The sequence below is a fragment of the Theropithecus gelada genome, chromosome 15 (assembly GCF_003255815.1).
Source record: "Theropithecus gelada isolate Dixy chromosome 15, Tgel_1.0, whole genome shotgun sequence".
NCBI classification, from domain to species: domain Eukaryota; kingdom Metazoa; phylum Chordata; class Mammalia; order Primates; family Cercopithecidae; genus Theropithecus; species Theropithecus gelada.
In genome coordinates, this window is record NC_037683.1 from 29,640,542 (window position 1) to 29,663,014 (window position 22,473).

Consider the following 22,473-nt stretch of genomic DNA (forward strand, 5'->3'; position numbering starts at 1 on the left):
ACCAACTTTGCATCTTTAGAATAAATCCAATTTTGGTATGATGTATTATCCTTTTTATGTGTCACTGGATTTGACTTACATATTTTTTACTTATGTATTATGATTTCAATATTATTTTATTATCTAATTTGCCTCTATATTCATGAGAAATATCTTTTATTTGCTTTTATCTTTCTTTCTGGGGATACCCTTGTTTGGTATCAAGGTTATTCTGGCCTCTTATGAAGGAGAATTTGCCAGTGAATTCATAAGGTCCTGGCACTTTTTTTGTGTAGGGAGGTTTTAAATAAAACAGTCCATATTTGTGGTAATTTAAAATGAACCAGTTTTTTAAAGCAGAATTTATAATTGCAAGTTGTGTCACTGTGGTCTGTCTTTAGAAGTAATTAAAAAAACCCTTAAAATCATGTAATTATGACTTTGTACTAAGTTATGCCTCCATATGATGAGCTCTTGTGTCTCTGAGGTATTGTCACATGGGATTTTTAGCTTTCTGGCCTGGCTCAGTTTTCCTTTGGTGGTAGTACATGGGGTTATTAACATACCTAGCATAGGATTCCTACTGTAGGTGAGATTCTACTAATAATTTATGTTTTGCTCCCAACTGATGGAATATGTGTTCTCAAATATTTTGTAGACTCCTGATTTATTAAAATACTTATTTTTATAGTAGTAGTCAGCTTTATTTAAAAAGGAGGTAAAGTTAGCCAGATATGATGGCTCATACCTATAATTCCAGCACTTTGGGAGTTTGAGGCAGGAGGATTGCTTGAGGCCAGGAGTTCACAAGCAGCCTGGGCAACATAGACCTCATTTCTACAAAAAATACAAAAAAGAAAAAGAAAATTTCTTCTTGCCACTGAGCTTAAGGGGGGGGGGGGAAGAAAAAGGTAAAATTAAAGGAATAATGTATTCTGAGAGATAATAATTATATATAATGTTTATATAACATATAGAAAATATTTTATATCATATATAATTACTCTGCCAAACCTAACCGGTTAAGGGCATAGCCCTCCACTAGACTGAATCGACTTCATATGCCACCTACAAGTTCCTGTGATCCCAGAGCCCCCCTCACTTTTGACCTGTTGGATACCGATTTGGGGGTCTCCATGGACCCCCCTCAGGTTTAATCATTAGCTAGAATGAGTCAGAACTCAGGAAAGCCCTGTATTTATGGTTATAGTTTTATAGAAAAGGATACAAGTTAAAACTAGCCAAAGGGAGAGACATGTAGGGCAAGGCCTGAGAGGGTTCCAGATGCAAAGTTTCTGTTGTGTCAGGGTACTTTTCTGGCACAGCGATGTGTGATAATACACACAATGCACTGCTGATCACAGAAGCTCACCAGCTGGCCTGAACTTTGGTGTCCAGGGTTTTATTGACCAGGCATGATTGATTGATTGAATCATTGCCCATGTGACTCGATTTCTAACACCCCTCCCCCTCCAACCCTTCTCCTTGCCCAACTCCCCTAATCACCTGGCTGAAACCTGCAAGATGGTTAGTCTTTCTAGTGTAATCAACCCCCATCCTAAGTTCTCTCTTAGCATGAACAGTCTAGGGGCCCACTATGAGTTACTTCCTCAGCATAAGTTATCAGATGTGATTAGAGGGTCCTGCTATGAATAACAAAGGCACTTCAGTTACTGGGGAAATCCCAAGGGTATAGCGCTTACCTCTCAGGAACATGGACAGAGGCCACTGAAATTCTTTATTACACAAGAATATAAAAGCTGCACATATAATATGATAGCCATTATAACATTATATAATGTTTCACAACATTCTTGTGAAGCAATCTTATGCTGTTCCTAATAGACAAGTTCGTTAATAACCTTAGAGAGGTTTAGTTTACTAACTAAAACCAGTAATGTATCTGACATGAAAATATAGGTCCATTGGCTCCTTTATATCATAGACTCTTGGAGAGAATCATTAATTGGGCTTTCACAAGTGTATGTTAATAATAATTGTATAGTTTATAAATAATTGCCCCTTTGGAATTGTTCCCATAATATATGCAAAGGAGGAATTTTATACTTCTTTTAATGTGTGTTTCTCATATGTGTGTATATATATGCACACAAAATCTAGACACTTCTTTTAGCAGAAATTCTCTTTAGTTGGTTGATATGAAATAAAGGATATTTTCCTAAATCATATTAGTAACTGAAGATTTGGAAAACTGTCTGTATATGTTTGTATTTTTTCAGTGATTAGACACTGATGTAAATGCTATTGGGGTAGGGGGAAGAAAGGATAGGAGATTTATTTTTGATTTGTTTGATTGTGTGGATTAATGCTGCTGTAAATTTATATTCACTAACCTCAATTGGGTCCTTTACGCTTTCTTCACATTTGTAGTTCATTTTACCAAACAAATTTTTCCTGTCACTCTGTGGCAAGCCTTTTCCTACCATTGTCATACTGCTGACTTGCCCTCTGCTCTCCAAATCTCAGAAGAAGACTTTGCCTTCTTTTTTACAGAAATAATAGAAACCATCAGAAGGGAATTCTTTCAGGCCCTTCCATAAAATTTGTAACATTGATTTTATCAACACCAGTCTTCCTGTTCCCCTCCTATTATAATGGCAGAGATGGCCTTCCTGTCCTATCTAAGGTAATTTCTCAGACCTTGTGCTGAATCTTAATCTCTCCCATATTCTCAGGGTCACAGTCTAATAATTTTTTCCCTCTTCAATCTCTCTTTCTCTAGTGGCTTTTTCCTGTTGCTATTTAAATGTGCTCAGAGCTCTTACTTGATTGAAATAATGAAAAATAACTTCCCCTCCCCTTTTCATAACTAAAAGTTTCTAAAGAGTTGTCATTTACTGTATTCCTCACATCCTTTTTAATCTTCCACTGATTCCTCTAGCCTGCACAGTCTGCTTTTGTCTCTACCACTTCAATGAAACTACTTGAGCCAAGGTCAGGTGTGAACTCTATTGCTAAATGAACTGGATTCTTTTCAGTTCTTACCTTGCATGATCTTTTTGCATCATTTGAAAATGGTTGACTGCTGTCTCCTAGGAAAATCTTTCCTAATTATTCTGACCCCATGTTTTCTTTCTGTTTTTGTGTGTTGCCTACCATTCCCTTTTTCAGACTTTCCTTCTTCTGCATTTAAATGCTGTTATTCGCAAACAGTCTGTCCCAGGCCTTCTGTTATTTTCTTTCTACATGCAGTTATCATGTACCTGTGAGGTAAGCCTGGACAACATCCGTGCCTCTTCCCTCTTCACTCTTTATACCCATGACCACCAAGCTCTGGCGCATGGTAGAGTTTCAGTAGATATTTGAATGAGTGACCTACATAGGAGAATGAGTGCTTGACTGTGAAACTGGGAGGGTGCTGGGCCTTGAAGGAGGAGAGAATTTTGATGAGCGGGGAGGAGGAGGAGAAAGGTTGAATTACAGCTGGTCACATATGGAGTTAGCTTCTTATTTGTAGTAGTGAGTTCTCTCTAATGTTGTTTTCTGACCTTTGAATTTGTATGTTTTTCCATTTTTGTAAAAAATATTGCCTGAATGAGATACGTTCTAGTGAACCTTTGGATATTCTTTCAAATAAAACTTCCTGTATAAGGTATAGTATGTATAGTATGTGTACCCGATAGAAAAAGGGTCATTCTTGGAGACAGTTGTATGGTATAGGCAAGGATTTTTAGACTAAAGTTCAGAAGACTCCATTCTTATTCTTACTCTGTTGCTAATTACATCTGTGACCTTGGGCAAGTCCTTAAAACTCACTGTGCTTTTTTATGTTATATAATCTTTCAGTCTTCTTCAGTTCTGTTTTGAATCCAGTACAAATCTTTCTTTATGCAGCCTTCCAAATCAATTTTCTTCTTGACTTGGGAGGTAGTCACAAGATTGTTTATAATAATTCATTAAACTGTGCATTTGTTTTGAATGATTTTCTGTATGTATTATTACACAGTTAAGAAGATTTTTAAAACCCACAAAAGACTTGTTTCCTACATCCCTCCATATAGCAAAAGAAAATTCCAGATGGATCAAAGAGTTGAATGTAGAAAGCAAAATCATAAGTGTACTTGGAAGAAAACATAGATGAATATACCTGCCAGGAGACTCCCAGTTTACCCCTAGCTTCAGTGATTGTCTAGTAGGACTCACAGGATTCAGCATATATTTGTACTCCCAGCTAAGATTTAGTATGGCAAGGCCACCAAAGGGAAAAGTCATGTGAGTGAAGTCTGGAGGAAACCAAGTGCAAGCTTCCAAGAATCATCTGGTGGAGTCACACAGGACATGCTTGATTCCTCCAGAAGTGATCGTGACAGCACGTGTGAAATGGTATCCACCAGAGATGGTCATCAGAGACTCGGTGCCTCAGGTTTTTATTTGGGGCTGGTCATGTTTGTACCTTCTTCCTAAAATGAACCAAAATTCCTCCCTGAAGGGAAGCTGGTGTATAAACAACATTATTTGTACAGACAGGCACAGTGAACCACTCTTAGCAGTTCTGGAAATGGTGGGAACCCTGCTGAAATCCAGGTTTCCAGATGTCAGCCACAGGCCAGCCTCAGCTAGAAAGCACGTCTTTCTTTGTTTTTTTTGAGATGTAGTCTCGCTCTGTCACCCAGGCTGGAGTGCAGTGGCGTGATGTCTGCTCACTGCAAACTTGCAGACTCCGCCCCCTGGGTTCATGCCATTCTCCTGCCTCAGCCTCCCAAGTAGCTGGGACTATAGGCGCCCACTACCACGCCAGGCTAATTTTTTGTATTTTTAGTAGAAACAGGGTTTCAGCATGTTTGCCAGGATGGTCTTGATCTCCTGACCTCATGATCCGCCCGCCTGGGCCTCCCAAAGTGCTGGGATTATAGGTGTGAGCCACCACGCCCAGCCGAAAGCAAGTCTTTCTATAGGTAGCAGTCCTAGGTCTGTGTTAACTCTTCTCTACACAATATAATATTTAAAAATATTTTGCAGTGAAAATGACTTTTCTAAGCATCCCTAGAAACTCAGAAGTCATATAGGGAAGGAATGGTAAGTTCAACTGTACTCAAAAGACTTAGGCTGGGTGCAGTGGCTCATACTTGTAATCCCAGCACTTTGGGAGGCCAAAGTGTGAGGATCGCTTGAGGCCAGGAATTCAAGACCAGAGACCTCTGTCTCTACAAAAAATAAAAAATCAGCTGGGTGTGGTGGCGTATGCCTGTAGTCCAGGCTCCTTGGGAGACTTAAGTAGAACAGCTTGAGGCCAGGAGGTTGAGGCTGCAGTGAGCCGTGATAGCACCACTGCACTCTAGCCTGGGTGACGGCAAGACCCTGTCTTATTTAAAACAAAAAAAAAAAAAAAAAAAAAAAAAGGAAAAGAAACATGTAGCATTTGGTTGTATCTGTAGATGTTGACCTTTCTTCCTTTTTGTGAGATTTGAACAAGCTTATCTTTTATTTAAGTATAGATGGGTCTGTGAAGATGACCTAACAGTGTTAGATTGATTCACCTCAAAGCAGGTAGAAGGCTTTACTTTTTCCTCTGGTATACCTAGCCTGTTTTAGCAGGACCCTCTCACATGGCGGTTGGTGCTCTTTCTTCCCATTCCCATGTTCTCATAATTGTATTGTGTTTAGGATGTCACATTTGCCTGTCTTGTGAGGGAGAGAAGATATTAGGTACTATGCTGGGCATACATAGAAGCATCCAAATGATTGCGTGAAAAGTAACAAGGACCAGATATTCCACACCCTCCTGCTGCTGCCGCCTCCCTGCCTGCCCCCCGTCCCCCACCGTTTTCTTTAACTTTGACAGAGATTCTCTAGGTCAGTTTATTATGAAGAGTTTAATTTTCTACCTTTGTCCACAGAACAATTCTTTTCCAATTTCTGTAGCTCAGATCTGTAGTTTCTACGGCCTAAGAGCTGTAAGGCACTAAGAAGCTGCTCCCTTACTTGTAACTTCCGCAAGCACTGTGGGTTGAACTCAGCATTCCTGAGAACTTCTTTTACTGCAGCATTCAGCGTTTATCAAATGGAATCACTGGTAGTCTCAGAATGAGCCTGTCTTTCTTTCTTCCCTCCCTTCTTTCTTTTTGTTACTAATTTTTTAAACTAAACTTGTGACTTTATTTGGATTTTACCAGTTTTTCAAAAACATTAATGTCCTTTTCCCCCACTCCAGGATCCTGTGCAAGGCACCATTTAGTTGTGATGTTTTCCAGCTTTCTTTGGTCTGAGACAGTTTTTTTAGTCATTTCTTGTTTTTCATGATCTTGAAAGTCCTGGGAAGTACTGGCCAGGTGTCTTATAGAGTGTCCCCCAGTTTGGGTTTTTCTGTTGTTTTACTCATGATTATATTTGGGTTATGGGTTTTTGTTATGAATGCCAGAGAGGTAAAATGCCTTTCTTGTCACATCATTTCAGGGACACATGATATCTACATGACATCATGAGGTTAACCTTCTTACTGGACTAAGATAGTATTTGGCAGTTTTCTCTACTGTGAAGTTAACATTTCTCCCTTTTCGTATTCTAAGGAAGCAGTCACTGAATCTAGTCTACCCTCAAGGGGGAGGGTGGGTAGGAATTAAGCTTCACCTCCTATAGGGGGAAATAGCCACATATATTATTTTGAATTTTTCCTATAAGAAAAATTTGCCTCTCCCCCCCCCCAATTTCTTTAATCATTCAATAATTATTTCCATCAGTATGAACTCATGTAGATTTACATTTTGGCTTATAATCCAACGCTGTTATTTATTTTATTCCTTCTACTGTCATGGCTTGGGCCATTAGGAGTTCTTTCAGGTTGGTTCCTGTATCCCTTTGACTTGTTCCATGTTCCATTTCTTTATTTTTGAGACAGGGTCTTACTCTGTCACCCAGGCTGGAGTGCAGTGGCACCATCATGGCTCGCTGTAGCCTCAACCTCCCAGGCCCAAGCAATTCTCCTACCTCAGACTCTGGAGTAGCTGGGACCATAGGCACTTGCCAACATGCCTGGCTAATTTTTTCTTTTTCTTGTAGAGATGGGGGTGTCTCTGTGTTGATCAGGCTGGTCTTGAACTCCTGGCCTTAAGCAATCCTCCCTCCTTGGCCTCTCAAAATGTTTGGATTATAGGCATGAGCCACTGTGCCTGACCCCATGTTCCATTTCCTTTAAGGCACTGCAAGATGCTTCATACTCATCTTGTTTTTGCCCTGCCCCAGTCCCTAGACTCAGGCCTTTTTCCAAGCAGCTTGGTTCCTTTTGCTGGAGAATGGTATTGAAAAACAAGATCAATTCTGGGTGTTGGGTGTGCTTGTTGCTACTAGGATGTCATTGCTTCTGCCCCTCTCAGAATTGACCGATCGATCTGTTGATCTATCTGTCTGTCTATCCATGTATCTGTCTACATCTCTGTCATTGATCCATCTATTGAGCAATCTGTATCTATGTAATCTATCTTCCTTTAGAAAATTATTGTGGGAAATTTCTGGCAAACACAATAGTAATTTTCAGTATCTGTTATGAAGCTTGAATAATTATCAATTAGTGGCAATCTTGGTTTTACTTATATAACCCCTCCCCAGTGTCTCCTCATTTTTTTTTTTAAAATTTTTTATTCTTTTTGAGACGGAGTCTGGCTCTGTCGTCCAGACTGGAGTGCAGTGGCGCAATCTCGGCTCACTGCAAGCTCTGCCTCCTAGGTTCACACCATTCTCCTGCCTCAGCCTCCCGGGTAGCTGGGACTACAGGTGCCTGCCACCATGCCCGGCTAATTTTTTGTATTTTTAGTAGAGACGGGTTTCACCGTGTTAAATATAGGATGGCCCCGATGTCCTGACCTTGTGATCCGCCTGCCTCGGCCTCCCAAAGTGCTGGGATTACAGGTGTGAGCCACCACGCCTGGCCGTCTCCTCATTATTTAAAGAAAATTCTACTGGCTATTATTTCACCTGCAGATATTTCCATCTTTATCTCTAAAAAATGACTCCTTTAAATATATATATTTAAATTGAAGTATAGTAGATACAGTAGAAGGTATGAAAGTGTAGAGTTTGATGAATTTTTATAAATGTATTTATCTCTGTAATTACGCAGATTGAAATATAGAACATTTTTAGCTCATTAGAAAACTCCCTAATTCCCATTGACAATTTTTGTAGGGACCTTTAAAAAACAAGCATAATCACAGTACCATTCTAGTACCTAAACCAATTTTAACAGTAATTCCCTAAAATCAAATATCTAGTTGTTTGCGTAGGCTACCCTTTCATCCCCATCTTCCCGCTTGCCCCAGCAGTGTACTGGTTGAAGAAGTTGCCTTGTCTGTAGTTTATCACAGTCTGGGTTTTGCTGAGAGTATCCCCATGGTGTCATTTAACATGTCTCTCATAGTGACTTTCTTGGGGAAACTTGGCTGTTTCTTTCTAACTAGGTAACCCTAACACAGTAATGGGCAGTGATTCTGCCTTTGGAGAAACTTCATCAGTAAGATAATTTCACCAGGGATAGATATATTGTCCCTAATAACTAATGGTATCTGATTAAAGTTTTGCCCCCTTGTTCTACTAACTAGTTCCAGAAAATGCCTTCAGAAATCTTGTATCCTTTCCAGTATCCAGTTAAAACTGAATAACCTTGCATGTGGGAGAGAATTCTTTTGTTCTTGGGTTTGTTTTCTTCCATTCTAAAAGGTAGACCAGGATAGAACAATTCACCTTTTTGGTGTTGTTTTGTAGCTCTGTCAAAATATCTGTACAGGGCTAGCTATGGTTAAAGTTCTGACTAAAGGATTGCAGTACAGAAGAAAGGAATAAGCTATGAAAATAATTGGTCTTGGTGGTTTTGGTTTGCTAAATTCTCTCTCTTTTTTTCTTTTTATATTATAGATCAGCTTGAACGAGTCTTTTTACGACTTGGCCATGCTGAAACAGATGAACAATTACAGAATATTATATCTAAATTCCTTCCTCCTGTTTTGCTCAAACTATCTAGCACCCAAGAAGGAGTACGTAAAAAGGTAAGCATGTTGGGACAGCTGGGGGAATTAAATAATGAATAAATGAATACACATTATCAAGTGAGTTCTCTGTTCCCATTATTGAATTCTAGGTTTGTGATCTTAATTATGGCCTTTCAAAATGGAGAGTAAGTATAGAACCAGCTTTTATGATTTAAAAGTAGCTTTTGTATCCTTAGCACAGCTGTCTTTAGCACCAACTGTCTACTTGGCATCAGTGCCAGATAATATAATTGAGATAATTATCCTGGAATGGATGGAGACATGATCTGAAATCCATGCCCTTGATTCCAACATGAAAGTCGTGTGGTAATGGGGCAAAAATATTCTTTAGTTAGTTGTTGACAAAGACTATAATTTTAACTAAAAGTAAGCAAAATAAAAAAAATTTAAGCGAAGTATTGTATAGCTCCTGTTTTAGGATTCTGCAAAGTACTCTTACAAAAGGTTGGATAACTGTCACATCAGTATTTTCATTTTCATTTTCTTTCTTTTTTTTGAGATAGGGTCTCACTCTGTCACCCAGGCTGGAGTGCAGTGGCACAATCACAGCTCACAACAGCCTCCATCAGCTGGGCTCACGCCATCCTACCTCAGCCTCCCAAGTAGCTGGGACTACAGGTGCAGACCACCATGCCTGGCTGATGTTTAAATTTTTTGTAGAAACAGGGTTTCACTTTGTTGCCCAGGCTGGTCTCAAATTCCTGAGCTCAAGCGATCCACCTGCCTCGGCCTCCCAAAGTGCTGGGATTACAGGCGTGAGCCACTGTGCCTGGCCAGTATTTTTATTTTTTAATGGAACTGTTCTACATGGAACATTTTCCCCTTGATTTGTAGAATTGTTCATTAGTCTTCCAGTATATTTATAATAGGTCATCCAGTCTTTGAGCTATAGTCAGGTTTTATTCCTTGGGCCACTCTAATTGGCAGTGACTTCCTGGAGGTCTGCCCTGAGAGGATTCCAAAGTCTGATTTGGGTTCAGTGCAGAAAGAGTATCTTTAAGAATGTCTTTTATGTTTATGTTTCTTTACAGGAGGGAATGGCATTCTTGTCATGTATTTGGCATGTCTGCTGTTAATCCTTCTTTGCTGAGATAGACGTGCATTTGATTATATCACTCTTCTATTTAAAACCCTTCTGTGACCTTCTCTTACCCTTAGGATACCAAGGTCTAAAAGGCCCTTCAGGAGTTGATTTCTCTTTACTTACTTAGCTTTATCAGTTTCGTTATTTAGCAGATATTTACTGAGTGCCTTCTGTATGCCAAATCTTGGGGATATGGTGATGAATGATGACAACACCTAGTTGGGGAAATCAGTATAACACAGTCAGGCAAATAGTACATAATTATAATTTGTGATGCATACCAAGATGGAAAAGGAAAGGATTTTATGAAAGAATATATTTGGGACATAATTTAGACTAAGTGGGGGGTATAAGGGGAGGCCTCTGGTGTGTGCAGGAAGTAGCCAGGCTAAGAGATGGGGGAGACCATTAATAGGCCCTGTGCAGGTGTTCGGAGCAACACACAAAGTGTGATGCTTTCAGGAAATTGGAGAAGGCCACAGTGATGTCTCCAGTGCATGAGAGGAAGCCTGATAGGAGGAAAGAGGTATTCCAGGGGCACTAATTTGAAAGGGTATTGATGGTAGTGCCACCATAACTCTAGCTGTTGGCTGGAGAAAGACTTGGAGTAGAGGCCAAGAGTGGAGAGCTGAAGAGCAAACAGGGAACTTTTGCATTAGTCCAGGCTTAGTATTGTCAGTAGTTTCAACTCATTTACTTTTCTTAGATTTTTTTTTTTATTTCATTGTATTTTATTTTTTTATAGAAAGTCATTCAGCTGTGTCCATCTACTTTAAATGTTCAGTTTGTATCATTCACTTCTATGATACTATTATTATTTTTTTAAAAAATAAATTTTATTATGTATATTTGAGGTTTACAATGTGATGTTATAGAATACATATAGATTTTAAATGTTTACTGAAGCAGTTGAGCATATCTTTCTCACATAATTTTGTACTATTACTCTTAATATTCTATTATCATTATTTCAAATGGGAAATTCTATTCTTGTTTCTGATTTTATTACTACCAAAGTTTTAACCTTTTAATTGGCCATTTTGAAAGGAAACCCAGCTTTTAGATTAATGTTCCCTTTTTAACTGTATTTTTTCTATTTTTATTCAAATTATTTCCTTTTTTAGATATGTTTTTCTTGTGTAAAGTTTTAATTTATATAATAATCTGTCAATGCTTCTTATGTGTCAAGAAAAGTGCTAAGGACTTACATCCTCACGAGGTTATGTGAGGTAGGCATTATCCCCATTTTATAGATGAAACTGAGGCTTGGAATGATTAATACACTTGTTTAAGGTCAGATAACAAATGGTCAGGCCAGGATTTGAACCCAGGGCTTTTGAACTTCACAATGTAAGCTTGGCCATCAAGTTAAATGCTTTATTCTTTAATTATAATATGTTTAAAAAAAAGAACCAAAAATGCCCTCAGCTTATGAATTTCTCCTTGATGACTATTTTAGTTACATTTAATAGTTATATTGATGTGCAGTTTGGTCATTTTATCTTTGACTTATTTATAAGAGTGTTGTTTTTAGTTTCAAAATATTTGATATAAAATTTGCCTGGTTTTATTGCATTCTGGTCAGAGATCATAGTGTGCAAATGTTACAGTCCTTCAAAGTGTATTCTAATGTTTGTAAGAAAAGCCTTTCAGAAGATAAAAGGGATACTTCCTGTTTGTGGAATATGGAGCTCAGCATGAGTTATGGCCATTCGTTAGTAACATTGTGCATTTATGTCTTGAACCTGTCTTCCAGTCCTATTATAAGTTGGTAGTCCTGAAGTATAATGTCATACTACTGTTACAGTTTTTCTGATTTTTCTTTCAGTTTTGATAATCTTGGCTTGCTGCATTTTGATGTACAAGTTTAACACCTTGTTTTTATTAATAATTATAGTATTTTATGTATATTTTTTATCTTTTGAATTCCATTTAAGGTTTTTTCTCCAAAACCTGTTTTATCCAAAATTAGTATTGTTAACCATCGCTTTCCTTCTGTCTGATAAATATTTGCCCCAGCCTGCAATTTTAACCTTACTTACTTTGGCTGTATCTCTTAGTACAATGGAAATGTCACATATTTTTGAGGTTTGAATTGAGGGCATTTACATCAGTTATTGTGATTATTATCCTAAATTTTTAAGAAAAAATTTTATTGATACATAATTATACATATTTATGGAGTACATGTGATATTTTGATACCTGCATGTAATATGTAATCAGATAATTTAGTATTTAGGATACTCATCACCTTATTTATTGTTCTTTTGGGTTGGGAACATTTTAGATCTTCTAGCTATTTTGAAATATACATGATTATTAACCTGTTTTATCACTTGGTCTATTTGTCCTTTCCCTCTCTCCCTTTCTTTCCTTCTCTTCCCTTCTTTCACTTTTTCGTTATCAAACTGTCAACACTGGTGTCTTCAAGGGGCTGTGAAAGGACAAGGGAAAAAGGATGCTTGAGATTTTCCACTTGATTTGTTATAATAAATATATCTTTTTATTATAACTTTAAAAAGCAATAAAACAGAATAAAGTAATAAGGATAAATGTAATCATTTTGAACTTAATATATTTAATTTATACTAATAAAATAGCATTTTTATTTGTCCTTGTCAAATTGGTTAAGTTGGAAAACCTTTGGAATAGGGGAAATGGAATCAAACAGCTAAAATAGCCTGTTATATAGTAAGCATTGTGCTAAACTCTCTGACTTATCTTTTCATTAAATATTTACAGTAGCCTTTGAAATGTTATTTGAATTCCACAAGTGATTTTTAAATCTTTCTTGGTTTATAGAGGATTCCAGACAAGATATAACCATATTTAGGAAATTCGCCGATATTTAACGTGACAATAATGCTAGTAGGAAATTAAGTAATTAATCCATTTAAAATTAAAAATAGGCCAAGTGCAGTAGATCATGCCTGTAATCCCAGCACTCTGGGAGGCTGAGGTTGGAAGATAGTTTTGAGACCAGCCTAGGAAACATAGCAAGATCTCATTTCTACCAAAAAGAAAGAAAAAAGCCATGCATGGTAGCATGTGCTTGTAGTCCCAGTTACTGCAGTGGCTGAGATAGGAAGATTCCTTGAGACTAGGAGTTCGAGGCTGCAGTTGGCTATGATAATGCCACTGAACTCCACCGTGAGTGACAGAGTGAGACCCTGTCTTGGAAAAAAAAATCAAAATAAATTTATTATTAAAAAAAGCATGTAATTGTGGGCAAGATTCTCTATCTCCATCAGTATAATTTTCTATAGAGTCCCTTTAGGAATCAGCCTAGATTAGAATGTCAGAAGAGGGCTCTTTCCTTTAGACTACTTCCTCCTGATTGTTTTCCCTTGTCCCCTAGCAGTATCACAGATCCAGGACAGATAGGAAGTTTGGATGAAGTATGGATGACAATGCAAGTTTCTAGCTTCTTGGAAGGTATCATGTCTCACTGACAAACACTGTCACTGATGTGAGTTCAAATATCAGTGTTTGAAAAAGTTAAAAAAAATGGGCTCTGGAGTCATATTTTGACTGCTATTTGCTGGCCCAGTATCCTTGGACAAGTTACTTTACTTGAGGCTTCTGCTTCCTCATCTGTGAAATGGGAATGACACCACCTCACTGGTTGTCATGAGAATCATATTAGATAAGGAATGCCTGGGGGAAGAGTGCATAGAAACTGTGTGATAAATGATAGCTATTTTATTACTACTATTTTATCATTCATTCAACATTGATTACAGAGTTGTTTTTATTCCTAAACATAATTCACCTATTTCGTTATTGCTCTAGATCTCTTGGAATTTTTTGCTGTCACTGTCAAACATCTCTACATCTTTCCTTGTGCATGCTTTGAGGCTAGAGCACAAATTTCAGAAATGAGGGAGAATAGTGTAAACCTGGCCCTGCAGAATAATTATCTTAAACTCTTGAGTCTTTCTTAGGCAAGACTTTCTACAAATCTTACTTCTCAATGCTCGATTTCTTTTCTCTTGGCAGATAATCTTTTTATTGTAGTATAATTGAGGATTTGACATGAGCCTCTGTACATCCCTTTCTGTCCATGCAAACTGTTGACTTGTCAATTTCTGTTTTGCCCTCTTTTCCCACTTAAAGGAGAGGAAGGTTATTATTTCTTACAAATTATTTGATAGTATCAGATGATATTCAGAATACAATAAAAATGCCTCACACTATTCACAATAGCGACTTGAAACCAACCCAATTGTCCATCAATGATAAACTGCATTAAGAAAATGTGGCAGATATACACAATGGAATACTATGCAGCCATAAAAAAGGATGAGTTCATGTCCTTTGCAGGGACATGGATGAGTCTGGAAACCATCATTCTAAGCAAACTATCACAAGGACAGAAAACCAAACATCACATCTTCTCACTCATAGGTAGGAGTTGAACAACAAGAACACGTGGACACAGGGCGGGGAACATCACACCCTGGGGCCTGTTGGGGGGTGGGGACCTGGGGGAGGGATACCATTAGGAGAAATACCTAATGTAAATCACGAGTTGTTGGGTGCAGCAAACCAACATGGCACGTGTATACCTATGTAACAAATCTGTACATTGTACACATGTACCCTAGAACTTTAAGTATAATAAAAACAAACAAAAAGCAACTCCTAGACAAAAATAAAAATGCCTCAGCATTTTGCCAGAATCCTTTCTGCTTTTATGAACTCTTAACCATTCTGGGCTTCAGTCAGACGCAGTGTGCCCCAAACCTTCTTATAACTGATACTCTGCTTGGAACTCATTAATTATTCAGAATTCAGTGTTCCTGTCACTTCCTCCTTGAAGTCCTTCTTGATAGAGCAGATACTTTTCTCTTCTGGAAATCCACTGTATCTTGTATGTCTCTCTTTTCATAGTATTCATGGTATGTTGCAATAATCTGTTCTTCTTGGGGGACATGCTTCAGTCTAGGCCCAACTTGGATCTCAACTTTAACTAAAGGTCATCGTAAAAATAAATTCACTTGGCTGGGCGTGGTGGCTTACACCTGTAATCCCAGCACTTTGGGAGGCCTAAGTGGGTGGATTGCTTGAGATCAGGAGTTTGAGACCAGCCTGGACAACATGATGAAACTGCGTCTTTACTAGAATACAAAAATTAGCCAGGTGTGATGGCTGGTACCTGTAATCCCAGCTACTCGGGAGGCGGAGGCAGGGGAAATGCTTGAACTCAGAAGGCGGAGGTTGCAGTGAGCTGAGATCACACCAGTACATGCTAACCTGGGCAACAGAGCGAGATTCCGTGTCAAAATAAAAATAAAAAAGCCAGGTGCAGTGGCTTATGCCTGTAATACCAGCACTTTGGGAGGCAGAGGTGGGCAGATCGTGAAGTCAGGAGTTCGAGACCAGCAGGCCAACATGGTGAAAAAATAGAAAAATTAACTGGGCATGCTGGCGCATGCCTGTAATCCCAGCTATTCGGGAGGCTGAGGCAGAAGAATTGCTTGAATTGGGGAGGTGGAGGTTGCAGTGAGCCAAGATTGTGCCACTGCACTCCAGCCTGCACGACAGAGCAAGACTCTGAAAAAAGAAAAAAGAAATTCACTAGTGCATAGATTTTTGGGAGACAGTATTTTTGAACAAGACTCATGTAGTGTATACTCCCTTTCTGGGATGTAAAATTTACACCCTTTAAAAGAACAAAGTAGCTACTATTCACTAACATAGATAACATCTGAGAAATGAATTTTAAGATGAGTGGTTTTTAAGATATGCTCAATAACTTCAGTTCCCATCTCTCTGTATTTTAGGTAATGGAACTGCTGGTGCATCTGAATAAACGTATAAAAAGCCGCCCCAAAATACAACTTCCAGTAGAGACACTGTTGGTTCAGTACCAGGACCCTGCTGCAGTTTCCTTTGTCACAGTGAGTGTTGTATTGGAATATTTTCTGACTCATAGCAAATTTTCTTCCCTAACATTTATCAGATGTCATCAACATATTGGCAAGCTTAAAATTTCACCTTAGACCACTTCTAAATGAAACATGAGATTTTTTTTTTTTTTTAAATGACATACTGTTTTTCCACTGAGTACCAATCCAGAGGAAATGCTACTTTACAGTAGCAGGGTAATGAGTGGCTGTTTACATTGGGCAAAGGAATGTCGGTGAAATGACTTGTCAGGTATGTTGTTATATAAAATAATGATTTGATTTTTGGTAAGAGACTATATGAGATGGGTCTGAATAGAGGGAAATGTTATACGGCTTGGGCACTAATAAAGCATAATGGAGGAAAAAAATGAGTAAAATGGCAAAAAATAAAGTGAATTTTAAAAAATCTTTTGTGTTTTTGATGTGTATTCAGAAAGATAACTTTTTTATAAAGTGGAGTAAATCTGACTGGTAAGAAACATTCCTTTTAAAGTGTTGTCTTCATAAAAATTAAATGTAAAAAATGCTGGTGCTGTGTGATGGCAGGTGATGTTTTTTTCCTGGTCCTTGTAGTTCCTAGCATTGAGGCAGAATTGATTGAATCTTATCTAACCTCTGGAGTCACAAACCTTTTGGAGCCTGTTATTGGTCCAGACGTCATTTTGTCTGTGCCTGTTCTGGATATTTGGCTCAATTACACATTTCCTTTCTTTAAGCAAATAGGAACACTGTGTGCCAATAAAAATGCCAAATATAATTTATTTAAAGAAATAATCTTATGAAGCCCATTTACTTTAGTAAATAATTCTTCAGAGGCCAGGCACGTTGGCTCATGCCTATAATCCCAGCACTTTAGGAGGTTGAGGCGGGCTGATCATGAGGTCAGGAGTTCAAGACCAGCCTGGCCAACATAGTGAAACCCCATCTCTACTAAAAATACAAAAATTAGCCGGGCGTGGTGGCGCATGCTTGTAGTCCCAGCCACTTGGGAGGCTGAGGCAGGGGAATCACTTGAACCTCAGAGGTGGAGGTTTCAGTGAGCCAGGATTGTACCACTGCACTCCAGCCTGGGTGACAGAGCGAGACTCCATCTTGGGGGGGAAGAAAATAAAAAAGCTTCAGAAAAGCAATTCTTAATCTTATCTGTAAATCCAGATATCTGTTTATGGGTTTGCTTAAAATGCAGTATTCACACAGATTATAGTGATACCGGTTGAGTATCCCTTATCTGAAATGCTTGGGACCAAAAGTGTTTTGGATTTTGGAATAGTTGCATTATACTTACCTGATTTAGCATCCCAAATCCAAAATCTGAAATGCTGCAAGGAGCATTTCCTTTCTGTGTCTTGTTAGCACTCGTAAAATTTCAGATTTTGTAGCATTTTGAATTTCAGATTTTCAAATTTGGGATGCTCAGCCTTGCACAGACACACAGCACTCAGTTTCCTTTGGTTCATCCTGCATTGGTGAGTTACTGGAATGAGGAACCATAGAGTGCTGCAGTATACTAAGTTTGTTTTAGTCATTTGACCAGTGAGAAATGGCAGTCTAGGATTTGTCAACACCTCATCTCCTCCTAGCTTGTAAGGATTAATGCAACAGGCTGGGAGATCTGATGCTAATGTGTAGTGTGTAGGTGTAAATAGGTTGAATGATTATTTTTTTCTTCTCCACGGTAAACTGCATATATGAATGCTTTAGATTAGTCCATGCTACCTCACATTTGACCTACTTTAAAGCAAGCATTTTGAATAAGTTGGACTGGAATTCTTCCTCTGAGATACAGTAGTTGGTAAAGGTGCAGTAAACATGTGGAGGGAGGATGAGTCACGTTTACAATGTCTTTGTTGTAACCATAACTCTCTAAGTTATCAATCATATATTTTCATTGAAATCATAGAGTATTTCCTTCACACTCACTTGCTTTTCTCTTATTGCATTAGAATTTTACTATAATTTATGTTAAAATGGGCTATCCTCGCCTACCAGTGGAAAAACAATGTGAACTGGCCCCTACGCTTCTTACTGCCATGGAAGGGAAGCCTCAGCCACAGCAGGATAGGTACGGTTTCCTCAATTATCTAATTTCCCTCCTACAGGAGTCAACAACTGCCTTTCAAATATTAGTTCACATGTTTGGTTTTACTTGAGCAAATGGGAGGTCTTGAGCTGTTTTAGCTGACAAATAATAGAATTTTCCATGGTACCTCAAAGTTACTGTTTCGTTAATACTATCATAAAATTTCTTGATGTGAACATTGAAAAATGTGCAGAACTAACAACATTTATCTAAGTCTGTGCATTTTTTTGGCTAGTTATCTTGAAGCAGTTAATTTTATGTGATTGCAAAAATTAGAATTAAAAATCCTTTGCATCAAAACATTTCTATATTGGAAGATGTAAAGTTTCACAGTGGTTTTCTTAAGGAACAGAGCACTCGTTTGTATTGTTTTGGGAACTGGAGAGGTGAAAAGGGTTTTAGATAACATCATTTGTTTCTAGGCTTAGGCAAAAGTTCTTTGTTGTAGCCCTGTCATAGTGAGAATCATGATGAGTGCAGAAGTATAGAGGAAAGATGGAGTGAAATCATATTTTCAGTTCACCTTTTAGAGCATATTCATTTTTAAAGAAATGCTGTAATACAGAAGAAGTTTACAAGTAAAATTAATAGACATTATAAGCACTGTGAAATTGTTTTCGGATGTTTTAAGAGTATCAAAAGATGTTAGTGAAAGGAATTACTGAGGCCTGTTACTTAAATTCATGCAGTGGAAATTTTAATATTATATTCAAAATATTAATACGATTGATTTTTAATTTTTAGAATAACTTTAGTTGTGGAATATATATATATATTTTTTGAGATGAAATCTCACTGTGTCGCCCAGGCTGGAGTGCAATGATGCAATCTTGGCTCACTGCAACCTCTGCCTCCCGAGTTGAAGTGATTCTCCTGCCTCAATCTCCTGAGTAACTGGGATTACAGCTGCCTGCCACCATGGCCAGCAAACTTTTTGTATTTTTAGAAGAGATGGGGTTTTACCATGTTGGCCAGGCTGGTCACGAACTCCTGACCTCAAATGATCTGCCCACCTTGGCTTCCCAGAGTGCTGGGGTTACAGGCATGAGCCACTGTGCCTGACTGAAAATAATTCTTTATTTTTATTTATTTATTTATTTATTGAGATGGAGTCTTGCGCTGTCGCCCAGGCAGTGTCGTGATCTTGACTCACTGCAAGCTCCGCCTCCTGGGTTCACACCGTTCTCCTGCCTCAGCCTCCTGAGTAGCTGGGACTACAGGCGCCCGCCACTGGGCCCGGCTGATTTTTTGTACTTTTAGTAGAGGCAGGGTTTCACCGTGGTCTCTATCTCCTAACCTTGTGATCTGCCCGCCTCGGCTTCCCAAAGTGCTGGGATTACAGGCAAGAGCCACTGTGCCTGGCCTGGAAAATAATTCTTTTTGAAAAGACAAATTGTAAGTTGAACTTTACTTAAGATTTCATATAAAATCTCTTGTGGAAACTTCAGATATTAACACTGAGTCCATTTTATGTATTTTTTCCGGATAATTTTAGTGATGAGCCAGATTGGCTAAATGCTAATCATCACTCAATATACTGAACTTTCAATAAAAAAGAATTCTAGGCCAGTCCCTACATCAGGACTTTGTAAATTAGTGGTGTTGAAAAGGAACGTCTCTTGCTTAAAACTGCTAGTTTTTGTTATGTGATTTTTGTTTTGTCTATGTTTTGCATGTATAAAAATCTCATTTTTTAAGTGGTTGCAATAAATGTAATTGTTTTTTCAGCTTAATGCATCTTTTAATACCAACCCTTTTTCACATGAAATACCCTGTTGAATCATCAAAATCAGCTTCTCCGTTTAATCTTGCTGAGAAACCAAAGACTGTGCAGCTGCTTTTGGACTTCATGCTAGATGTCCTTCTGATGCCTTATGGGTGAGTTAAAAAATAAAAACAAAGCAATCTTGTTCTTGACTGCTTTTACTATGTGGAGTTAAATACTATTTTAAATGATTCAACTCTCACTAGTAAATGAATGCATCTCAACATCATTTATGTTTATAGAGATTTTTTTCTTCTAAACCTCTTCTAAACTTCTGCTCCACTGCTTATTGGCCTTACAAATGCTGAATTGCTGTTATGATTTTTAGACTCTACCTGCCTAAGGTGAAATCAGTCTTTCCCCATAAAACTAGTTCCTCTTAGGCCAAGGTGGGAGGATCACTGGGAGCTAGGAGTTTCAGACTAGCCTGGGTAACAGAGCAAGACTCTCTCAAAAAAAAAAAAAAGTTTCTCTTTTAAATTTGCTATCAGTGCTATGATGGTTCTCTTTGCCACCTAGCCATACGATGATAAATTGTCTCCAGCTTTTCTCTTCTTTGTTGCTGCAATATCAGTTGCATACTGCCTCCTTCCTTCTCCTTGCTGTGTCTGGAACCCTTCCCACTGCTATTGTCTAGTTTTACCTCTTTTCAACTCTTGTCATAATTTCTTTCCCAGCGGCTCCACTTCTTCAAATCTCTCTATACCACCTCTCTGTGCTTTACCGGATTTTCAAAACACAGATCTCATCAGGCAACACCTTAAAATCCTTGGTTTCTCATATCCTGTCATTATGCATTTCATGCACTCTTATGTGTCCTTGCTGTTTATTTTTAAGATAATGCCTTTCTGTCCGCCTAGAATGCTTCTTCAAAAAAAGAAAGAAAGAAAACAACAGAAAGACACTTCGAAAAACAGCATCCTGGCCAGGTGCAGTGGCTCACACCTGTAATCTCAGCACTTTGGGAGGCTGAGGCAGAACAGATCCCTTGAGCCCAGAAGTTTGAGACCAGCCTGGGCAAAATGGCAAAACCCTATTTCTACAAAAAAATGCAAAAATTAGTCAGGCCCCATGGCATGCACCTGTAGTCCCAGTTACTTGGGAGGCTGAGGCTGGAGTTTTGATTGAGCCTGGGAGGTTGAGGCTGTAGTGAGCTATGATCATGCCACTGCACTCCAACCTGGTGACAGAACAATACCCTGTCTCAAAAACAAAAAAAAGAAAAAAACATCCTAAACTGGCCTAAATGTCAACTCCGTTTGTCTCTGACAAATTTCTTCTCCTAGGCAGATATAATTGCACTATTTTCTGTGTCATAAAAACACGAAATACCTGCCTATATGGCCACTGTGTGTTTTTGCCACATTGTAGACATTTCCATCTCCCCTAGTAGATGGTGAGCCCCTTGTAGTCATGTAGCTTTGGTCTCTGGCATAGAGCCCGGATTGTGATCTACTTCTAGTCTACTTACTTTGTCCCTCTGCCAGATAAATTTTTCCAAAATGCTGGTTTCATCTTATTTCTTTCCTGATCACAAAATTACGTGTACATGATAAGCTAGGCATGTGGAGCTCCGTATCATTTGTTTCTCAATCCAGGAACGAGAGTTCATGCGGTGTGATGAACAAATTTGTTCTCCTCCTGCCCCTCTTGTTTGGAAGCCCAATTTTCTGGGCCTTCAGTCACTCCATGTTCACTCTCACCACCTGTTATATCATTTCTTATTTCTCAGCAGTTTCTTTGCTTCTGATAAAATGGCAGATGCTGTTACATGTGTTAGGTTGTTACTGTCTCAGCTTACTCCAGATGGCAGAGACTCGATGTTACATCTCCTTATATTCCTCTGTCTTGTGTTTAGGATGATGTTTGTTTGTTTGTATGTTTGTTTGAGACAGGGTCTCACTCTGTCACCCAGGCTGGTGTGCAGTGGTAACTCAATGCAGCCTTGACCTCCTGGGTTCAAGCAATCCTCTCACCTCAGCCTTCTGGGTAGCTGGGACTACAGGTGCGCGCCACCATGCCCAGCTAATTTTTTTGTATTTTTTGTAGAGATAGGGGGTCACCATGTTGCCCAGGCTGGTTTCAAACTCCTGGGCTCAAGCGATCCTCCCACCTTGGCCTCCCGAATTATAGGCCTGGACCTATATTGGGCCAGGGGATTATAGGCCTGAGCCACCACACCCAGCCTTAGGATGTTTTATGCAGTATTAAGATGTATTAACTTATTGATTGATTTACTTAATGCCACCAGTCTTGCTACAACTTAGAAATAAAAAAACTTCCTTTTATATTTGTTAAATCAGGAGGCAGCCAGAATGACAGGTGATGATGGCTTTGGTAGATAAACCTTGAAATTCAGATTTACCTTAGGAACATGATGTAACCAAGCCAGTGATTCCTCACATTTTTCTTATTAATGAGAACTTGGGTCATTTATATAATAACATTAAAGCGATTCCTTAGGAGATTTTTAAAAAATAGATAAATTTAGGAATTGAATAAATACGACATGTAAGTAATGTGGAATAATTTACTGTCCTATCAGGTTCTAAGTGTTTTCTTGAACTTTTATTATAGTGGATATTTTATTATAATATCCAATATGATAATGGAATTTAATAGCATAGGTCTTTAGTTTTAAGAGATTTGAAT

At 38.5% G+C, this 22,473-nt stretch overlaps 1 protein-coding gene across 2 annotated transcripts in view; it reads left to right on the plus strand.

The window, feature by feature from the left end:
• The window catches only part of ECPAS (Ecm29 proteasome adaptor and scaffold), a 131,803-nt gene that overhangs the window by 23,878 nt on the left and 85,452 nt on the right, over positions 1-22,473 (plus strand). For both annotated transcript variants that reach the window (XM_025359243.1, XM_025359242.1), the window contains exons 2-5: positions 8,845-8,975; positions 15,851-15,967; positions 17,920-18,038; positions 19,785-19,934. In XM_025359243.1, the coding sequence (XP_025215028.1) occupies positions 8,845-8,975; positions 15,851-15,967; positions 17,920-18,038; positions 19,785-19,934 (517 nt within the window). The remainder of the gene's footprint in view (positions 1-8,844; positions 8,976-15,850; positions 15,968-17,919; positions 18,039-19,784; positions 19,935-22,473) is intronic.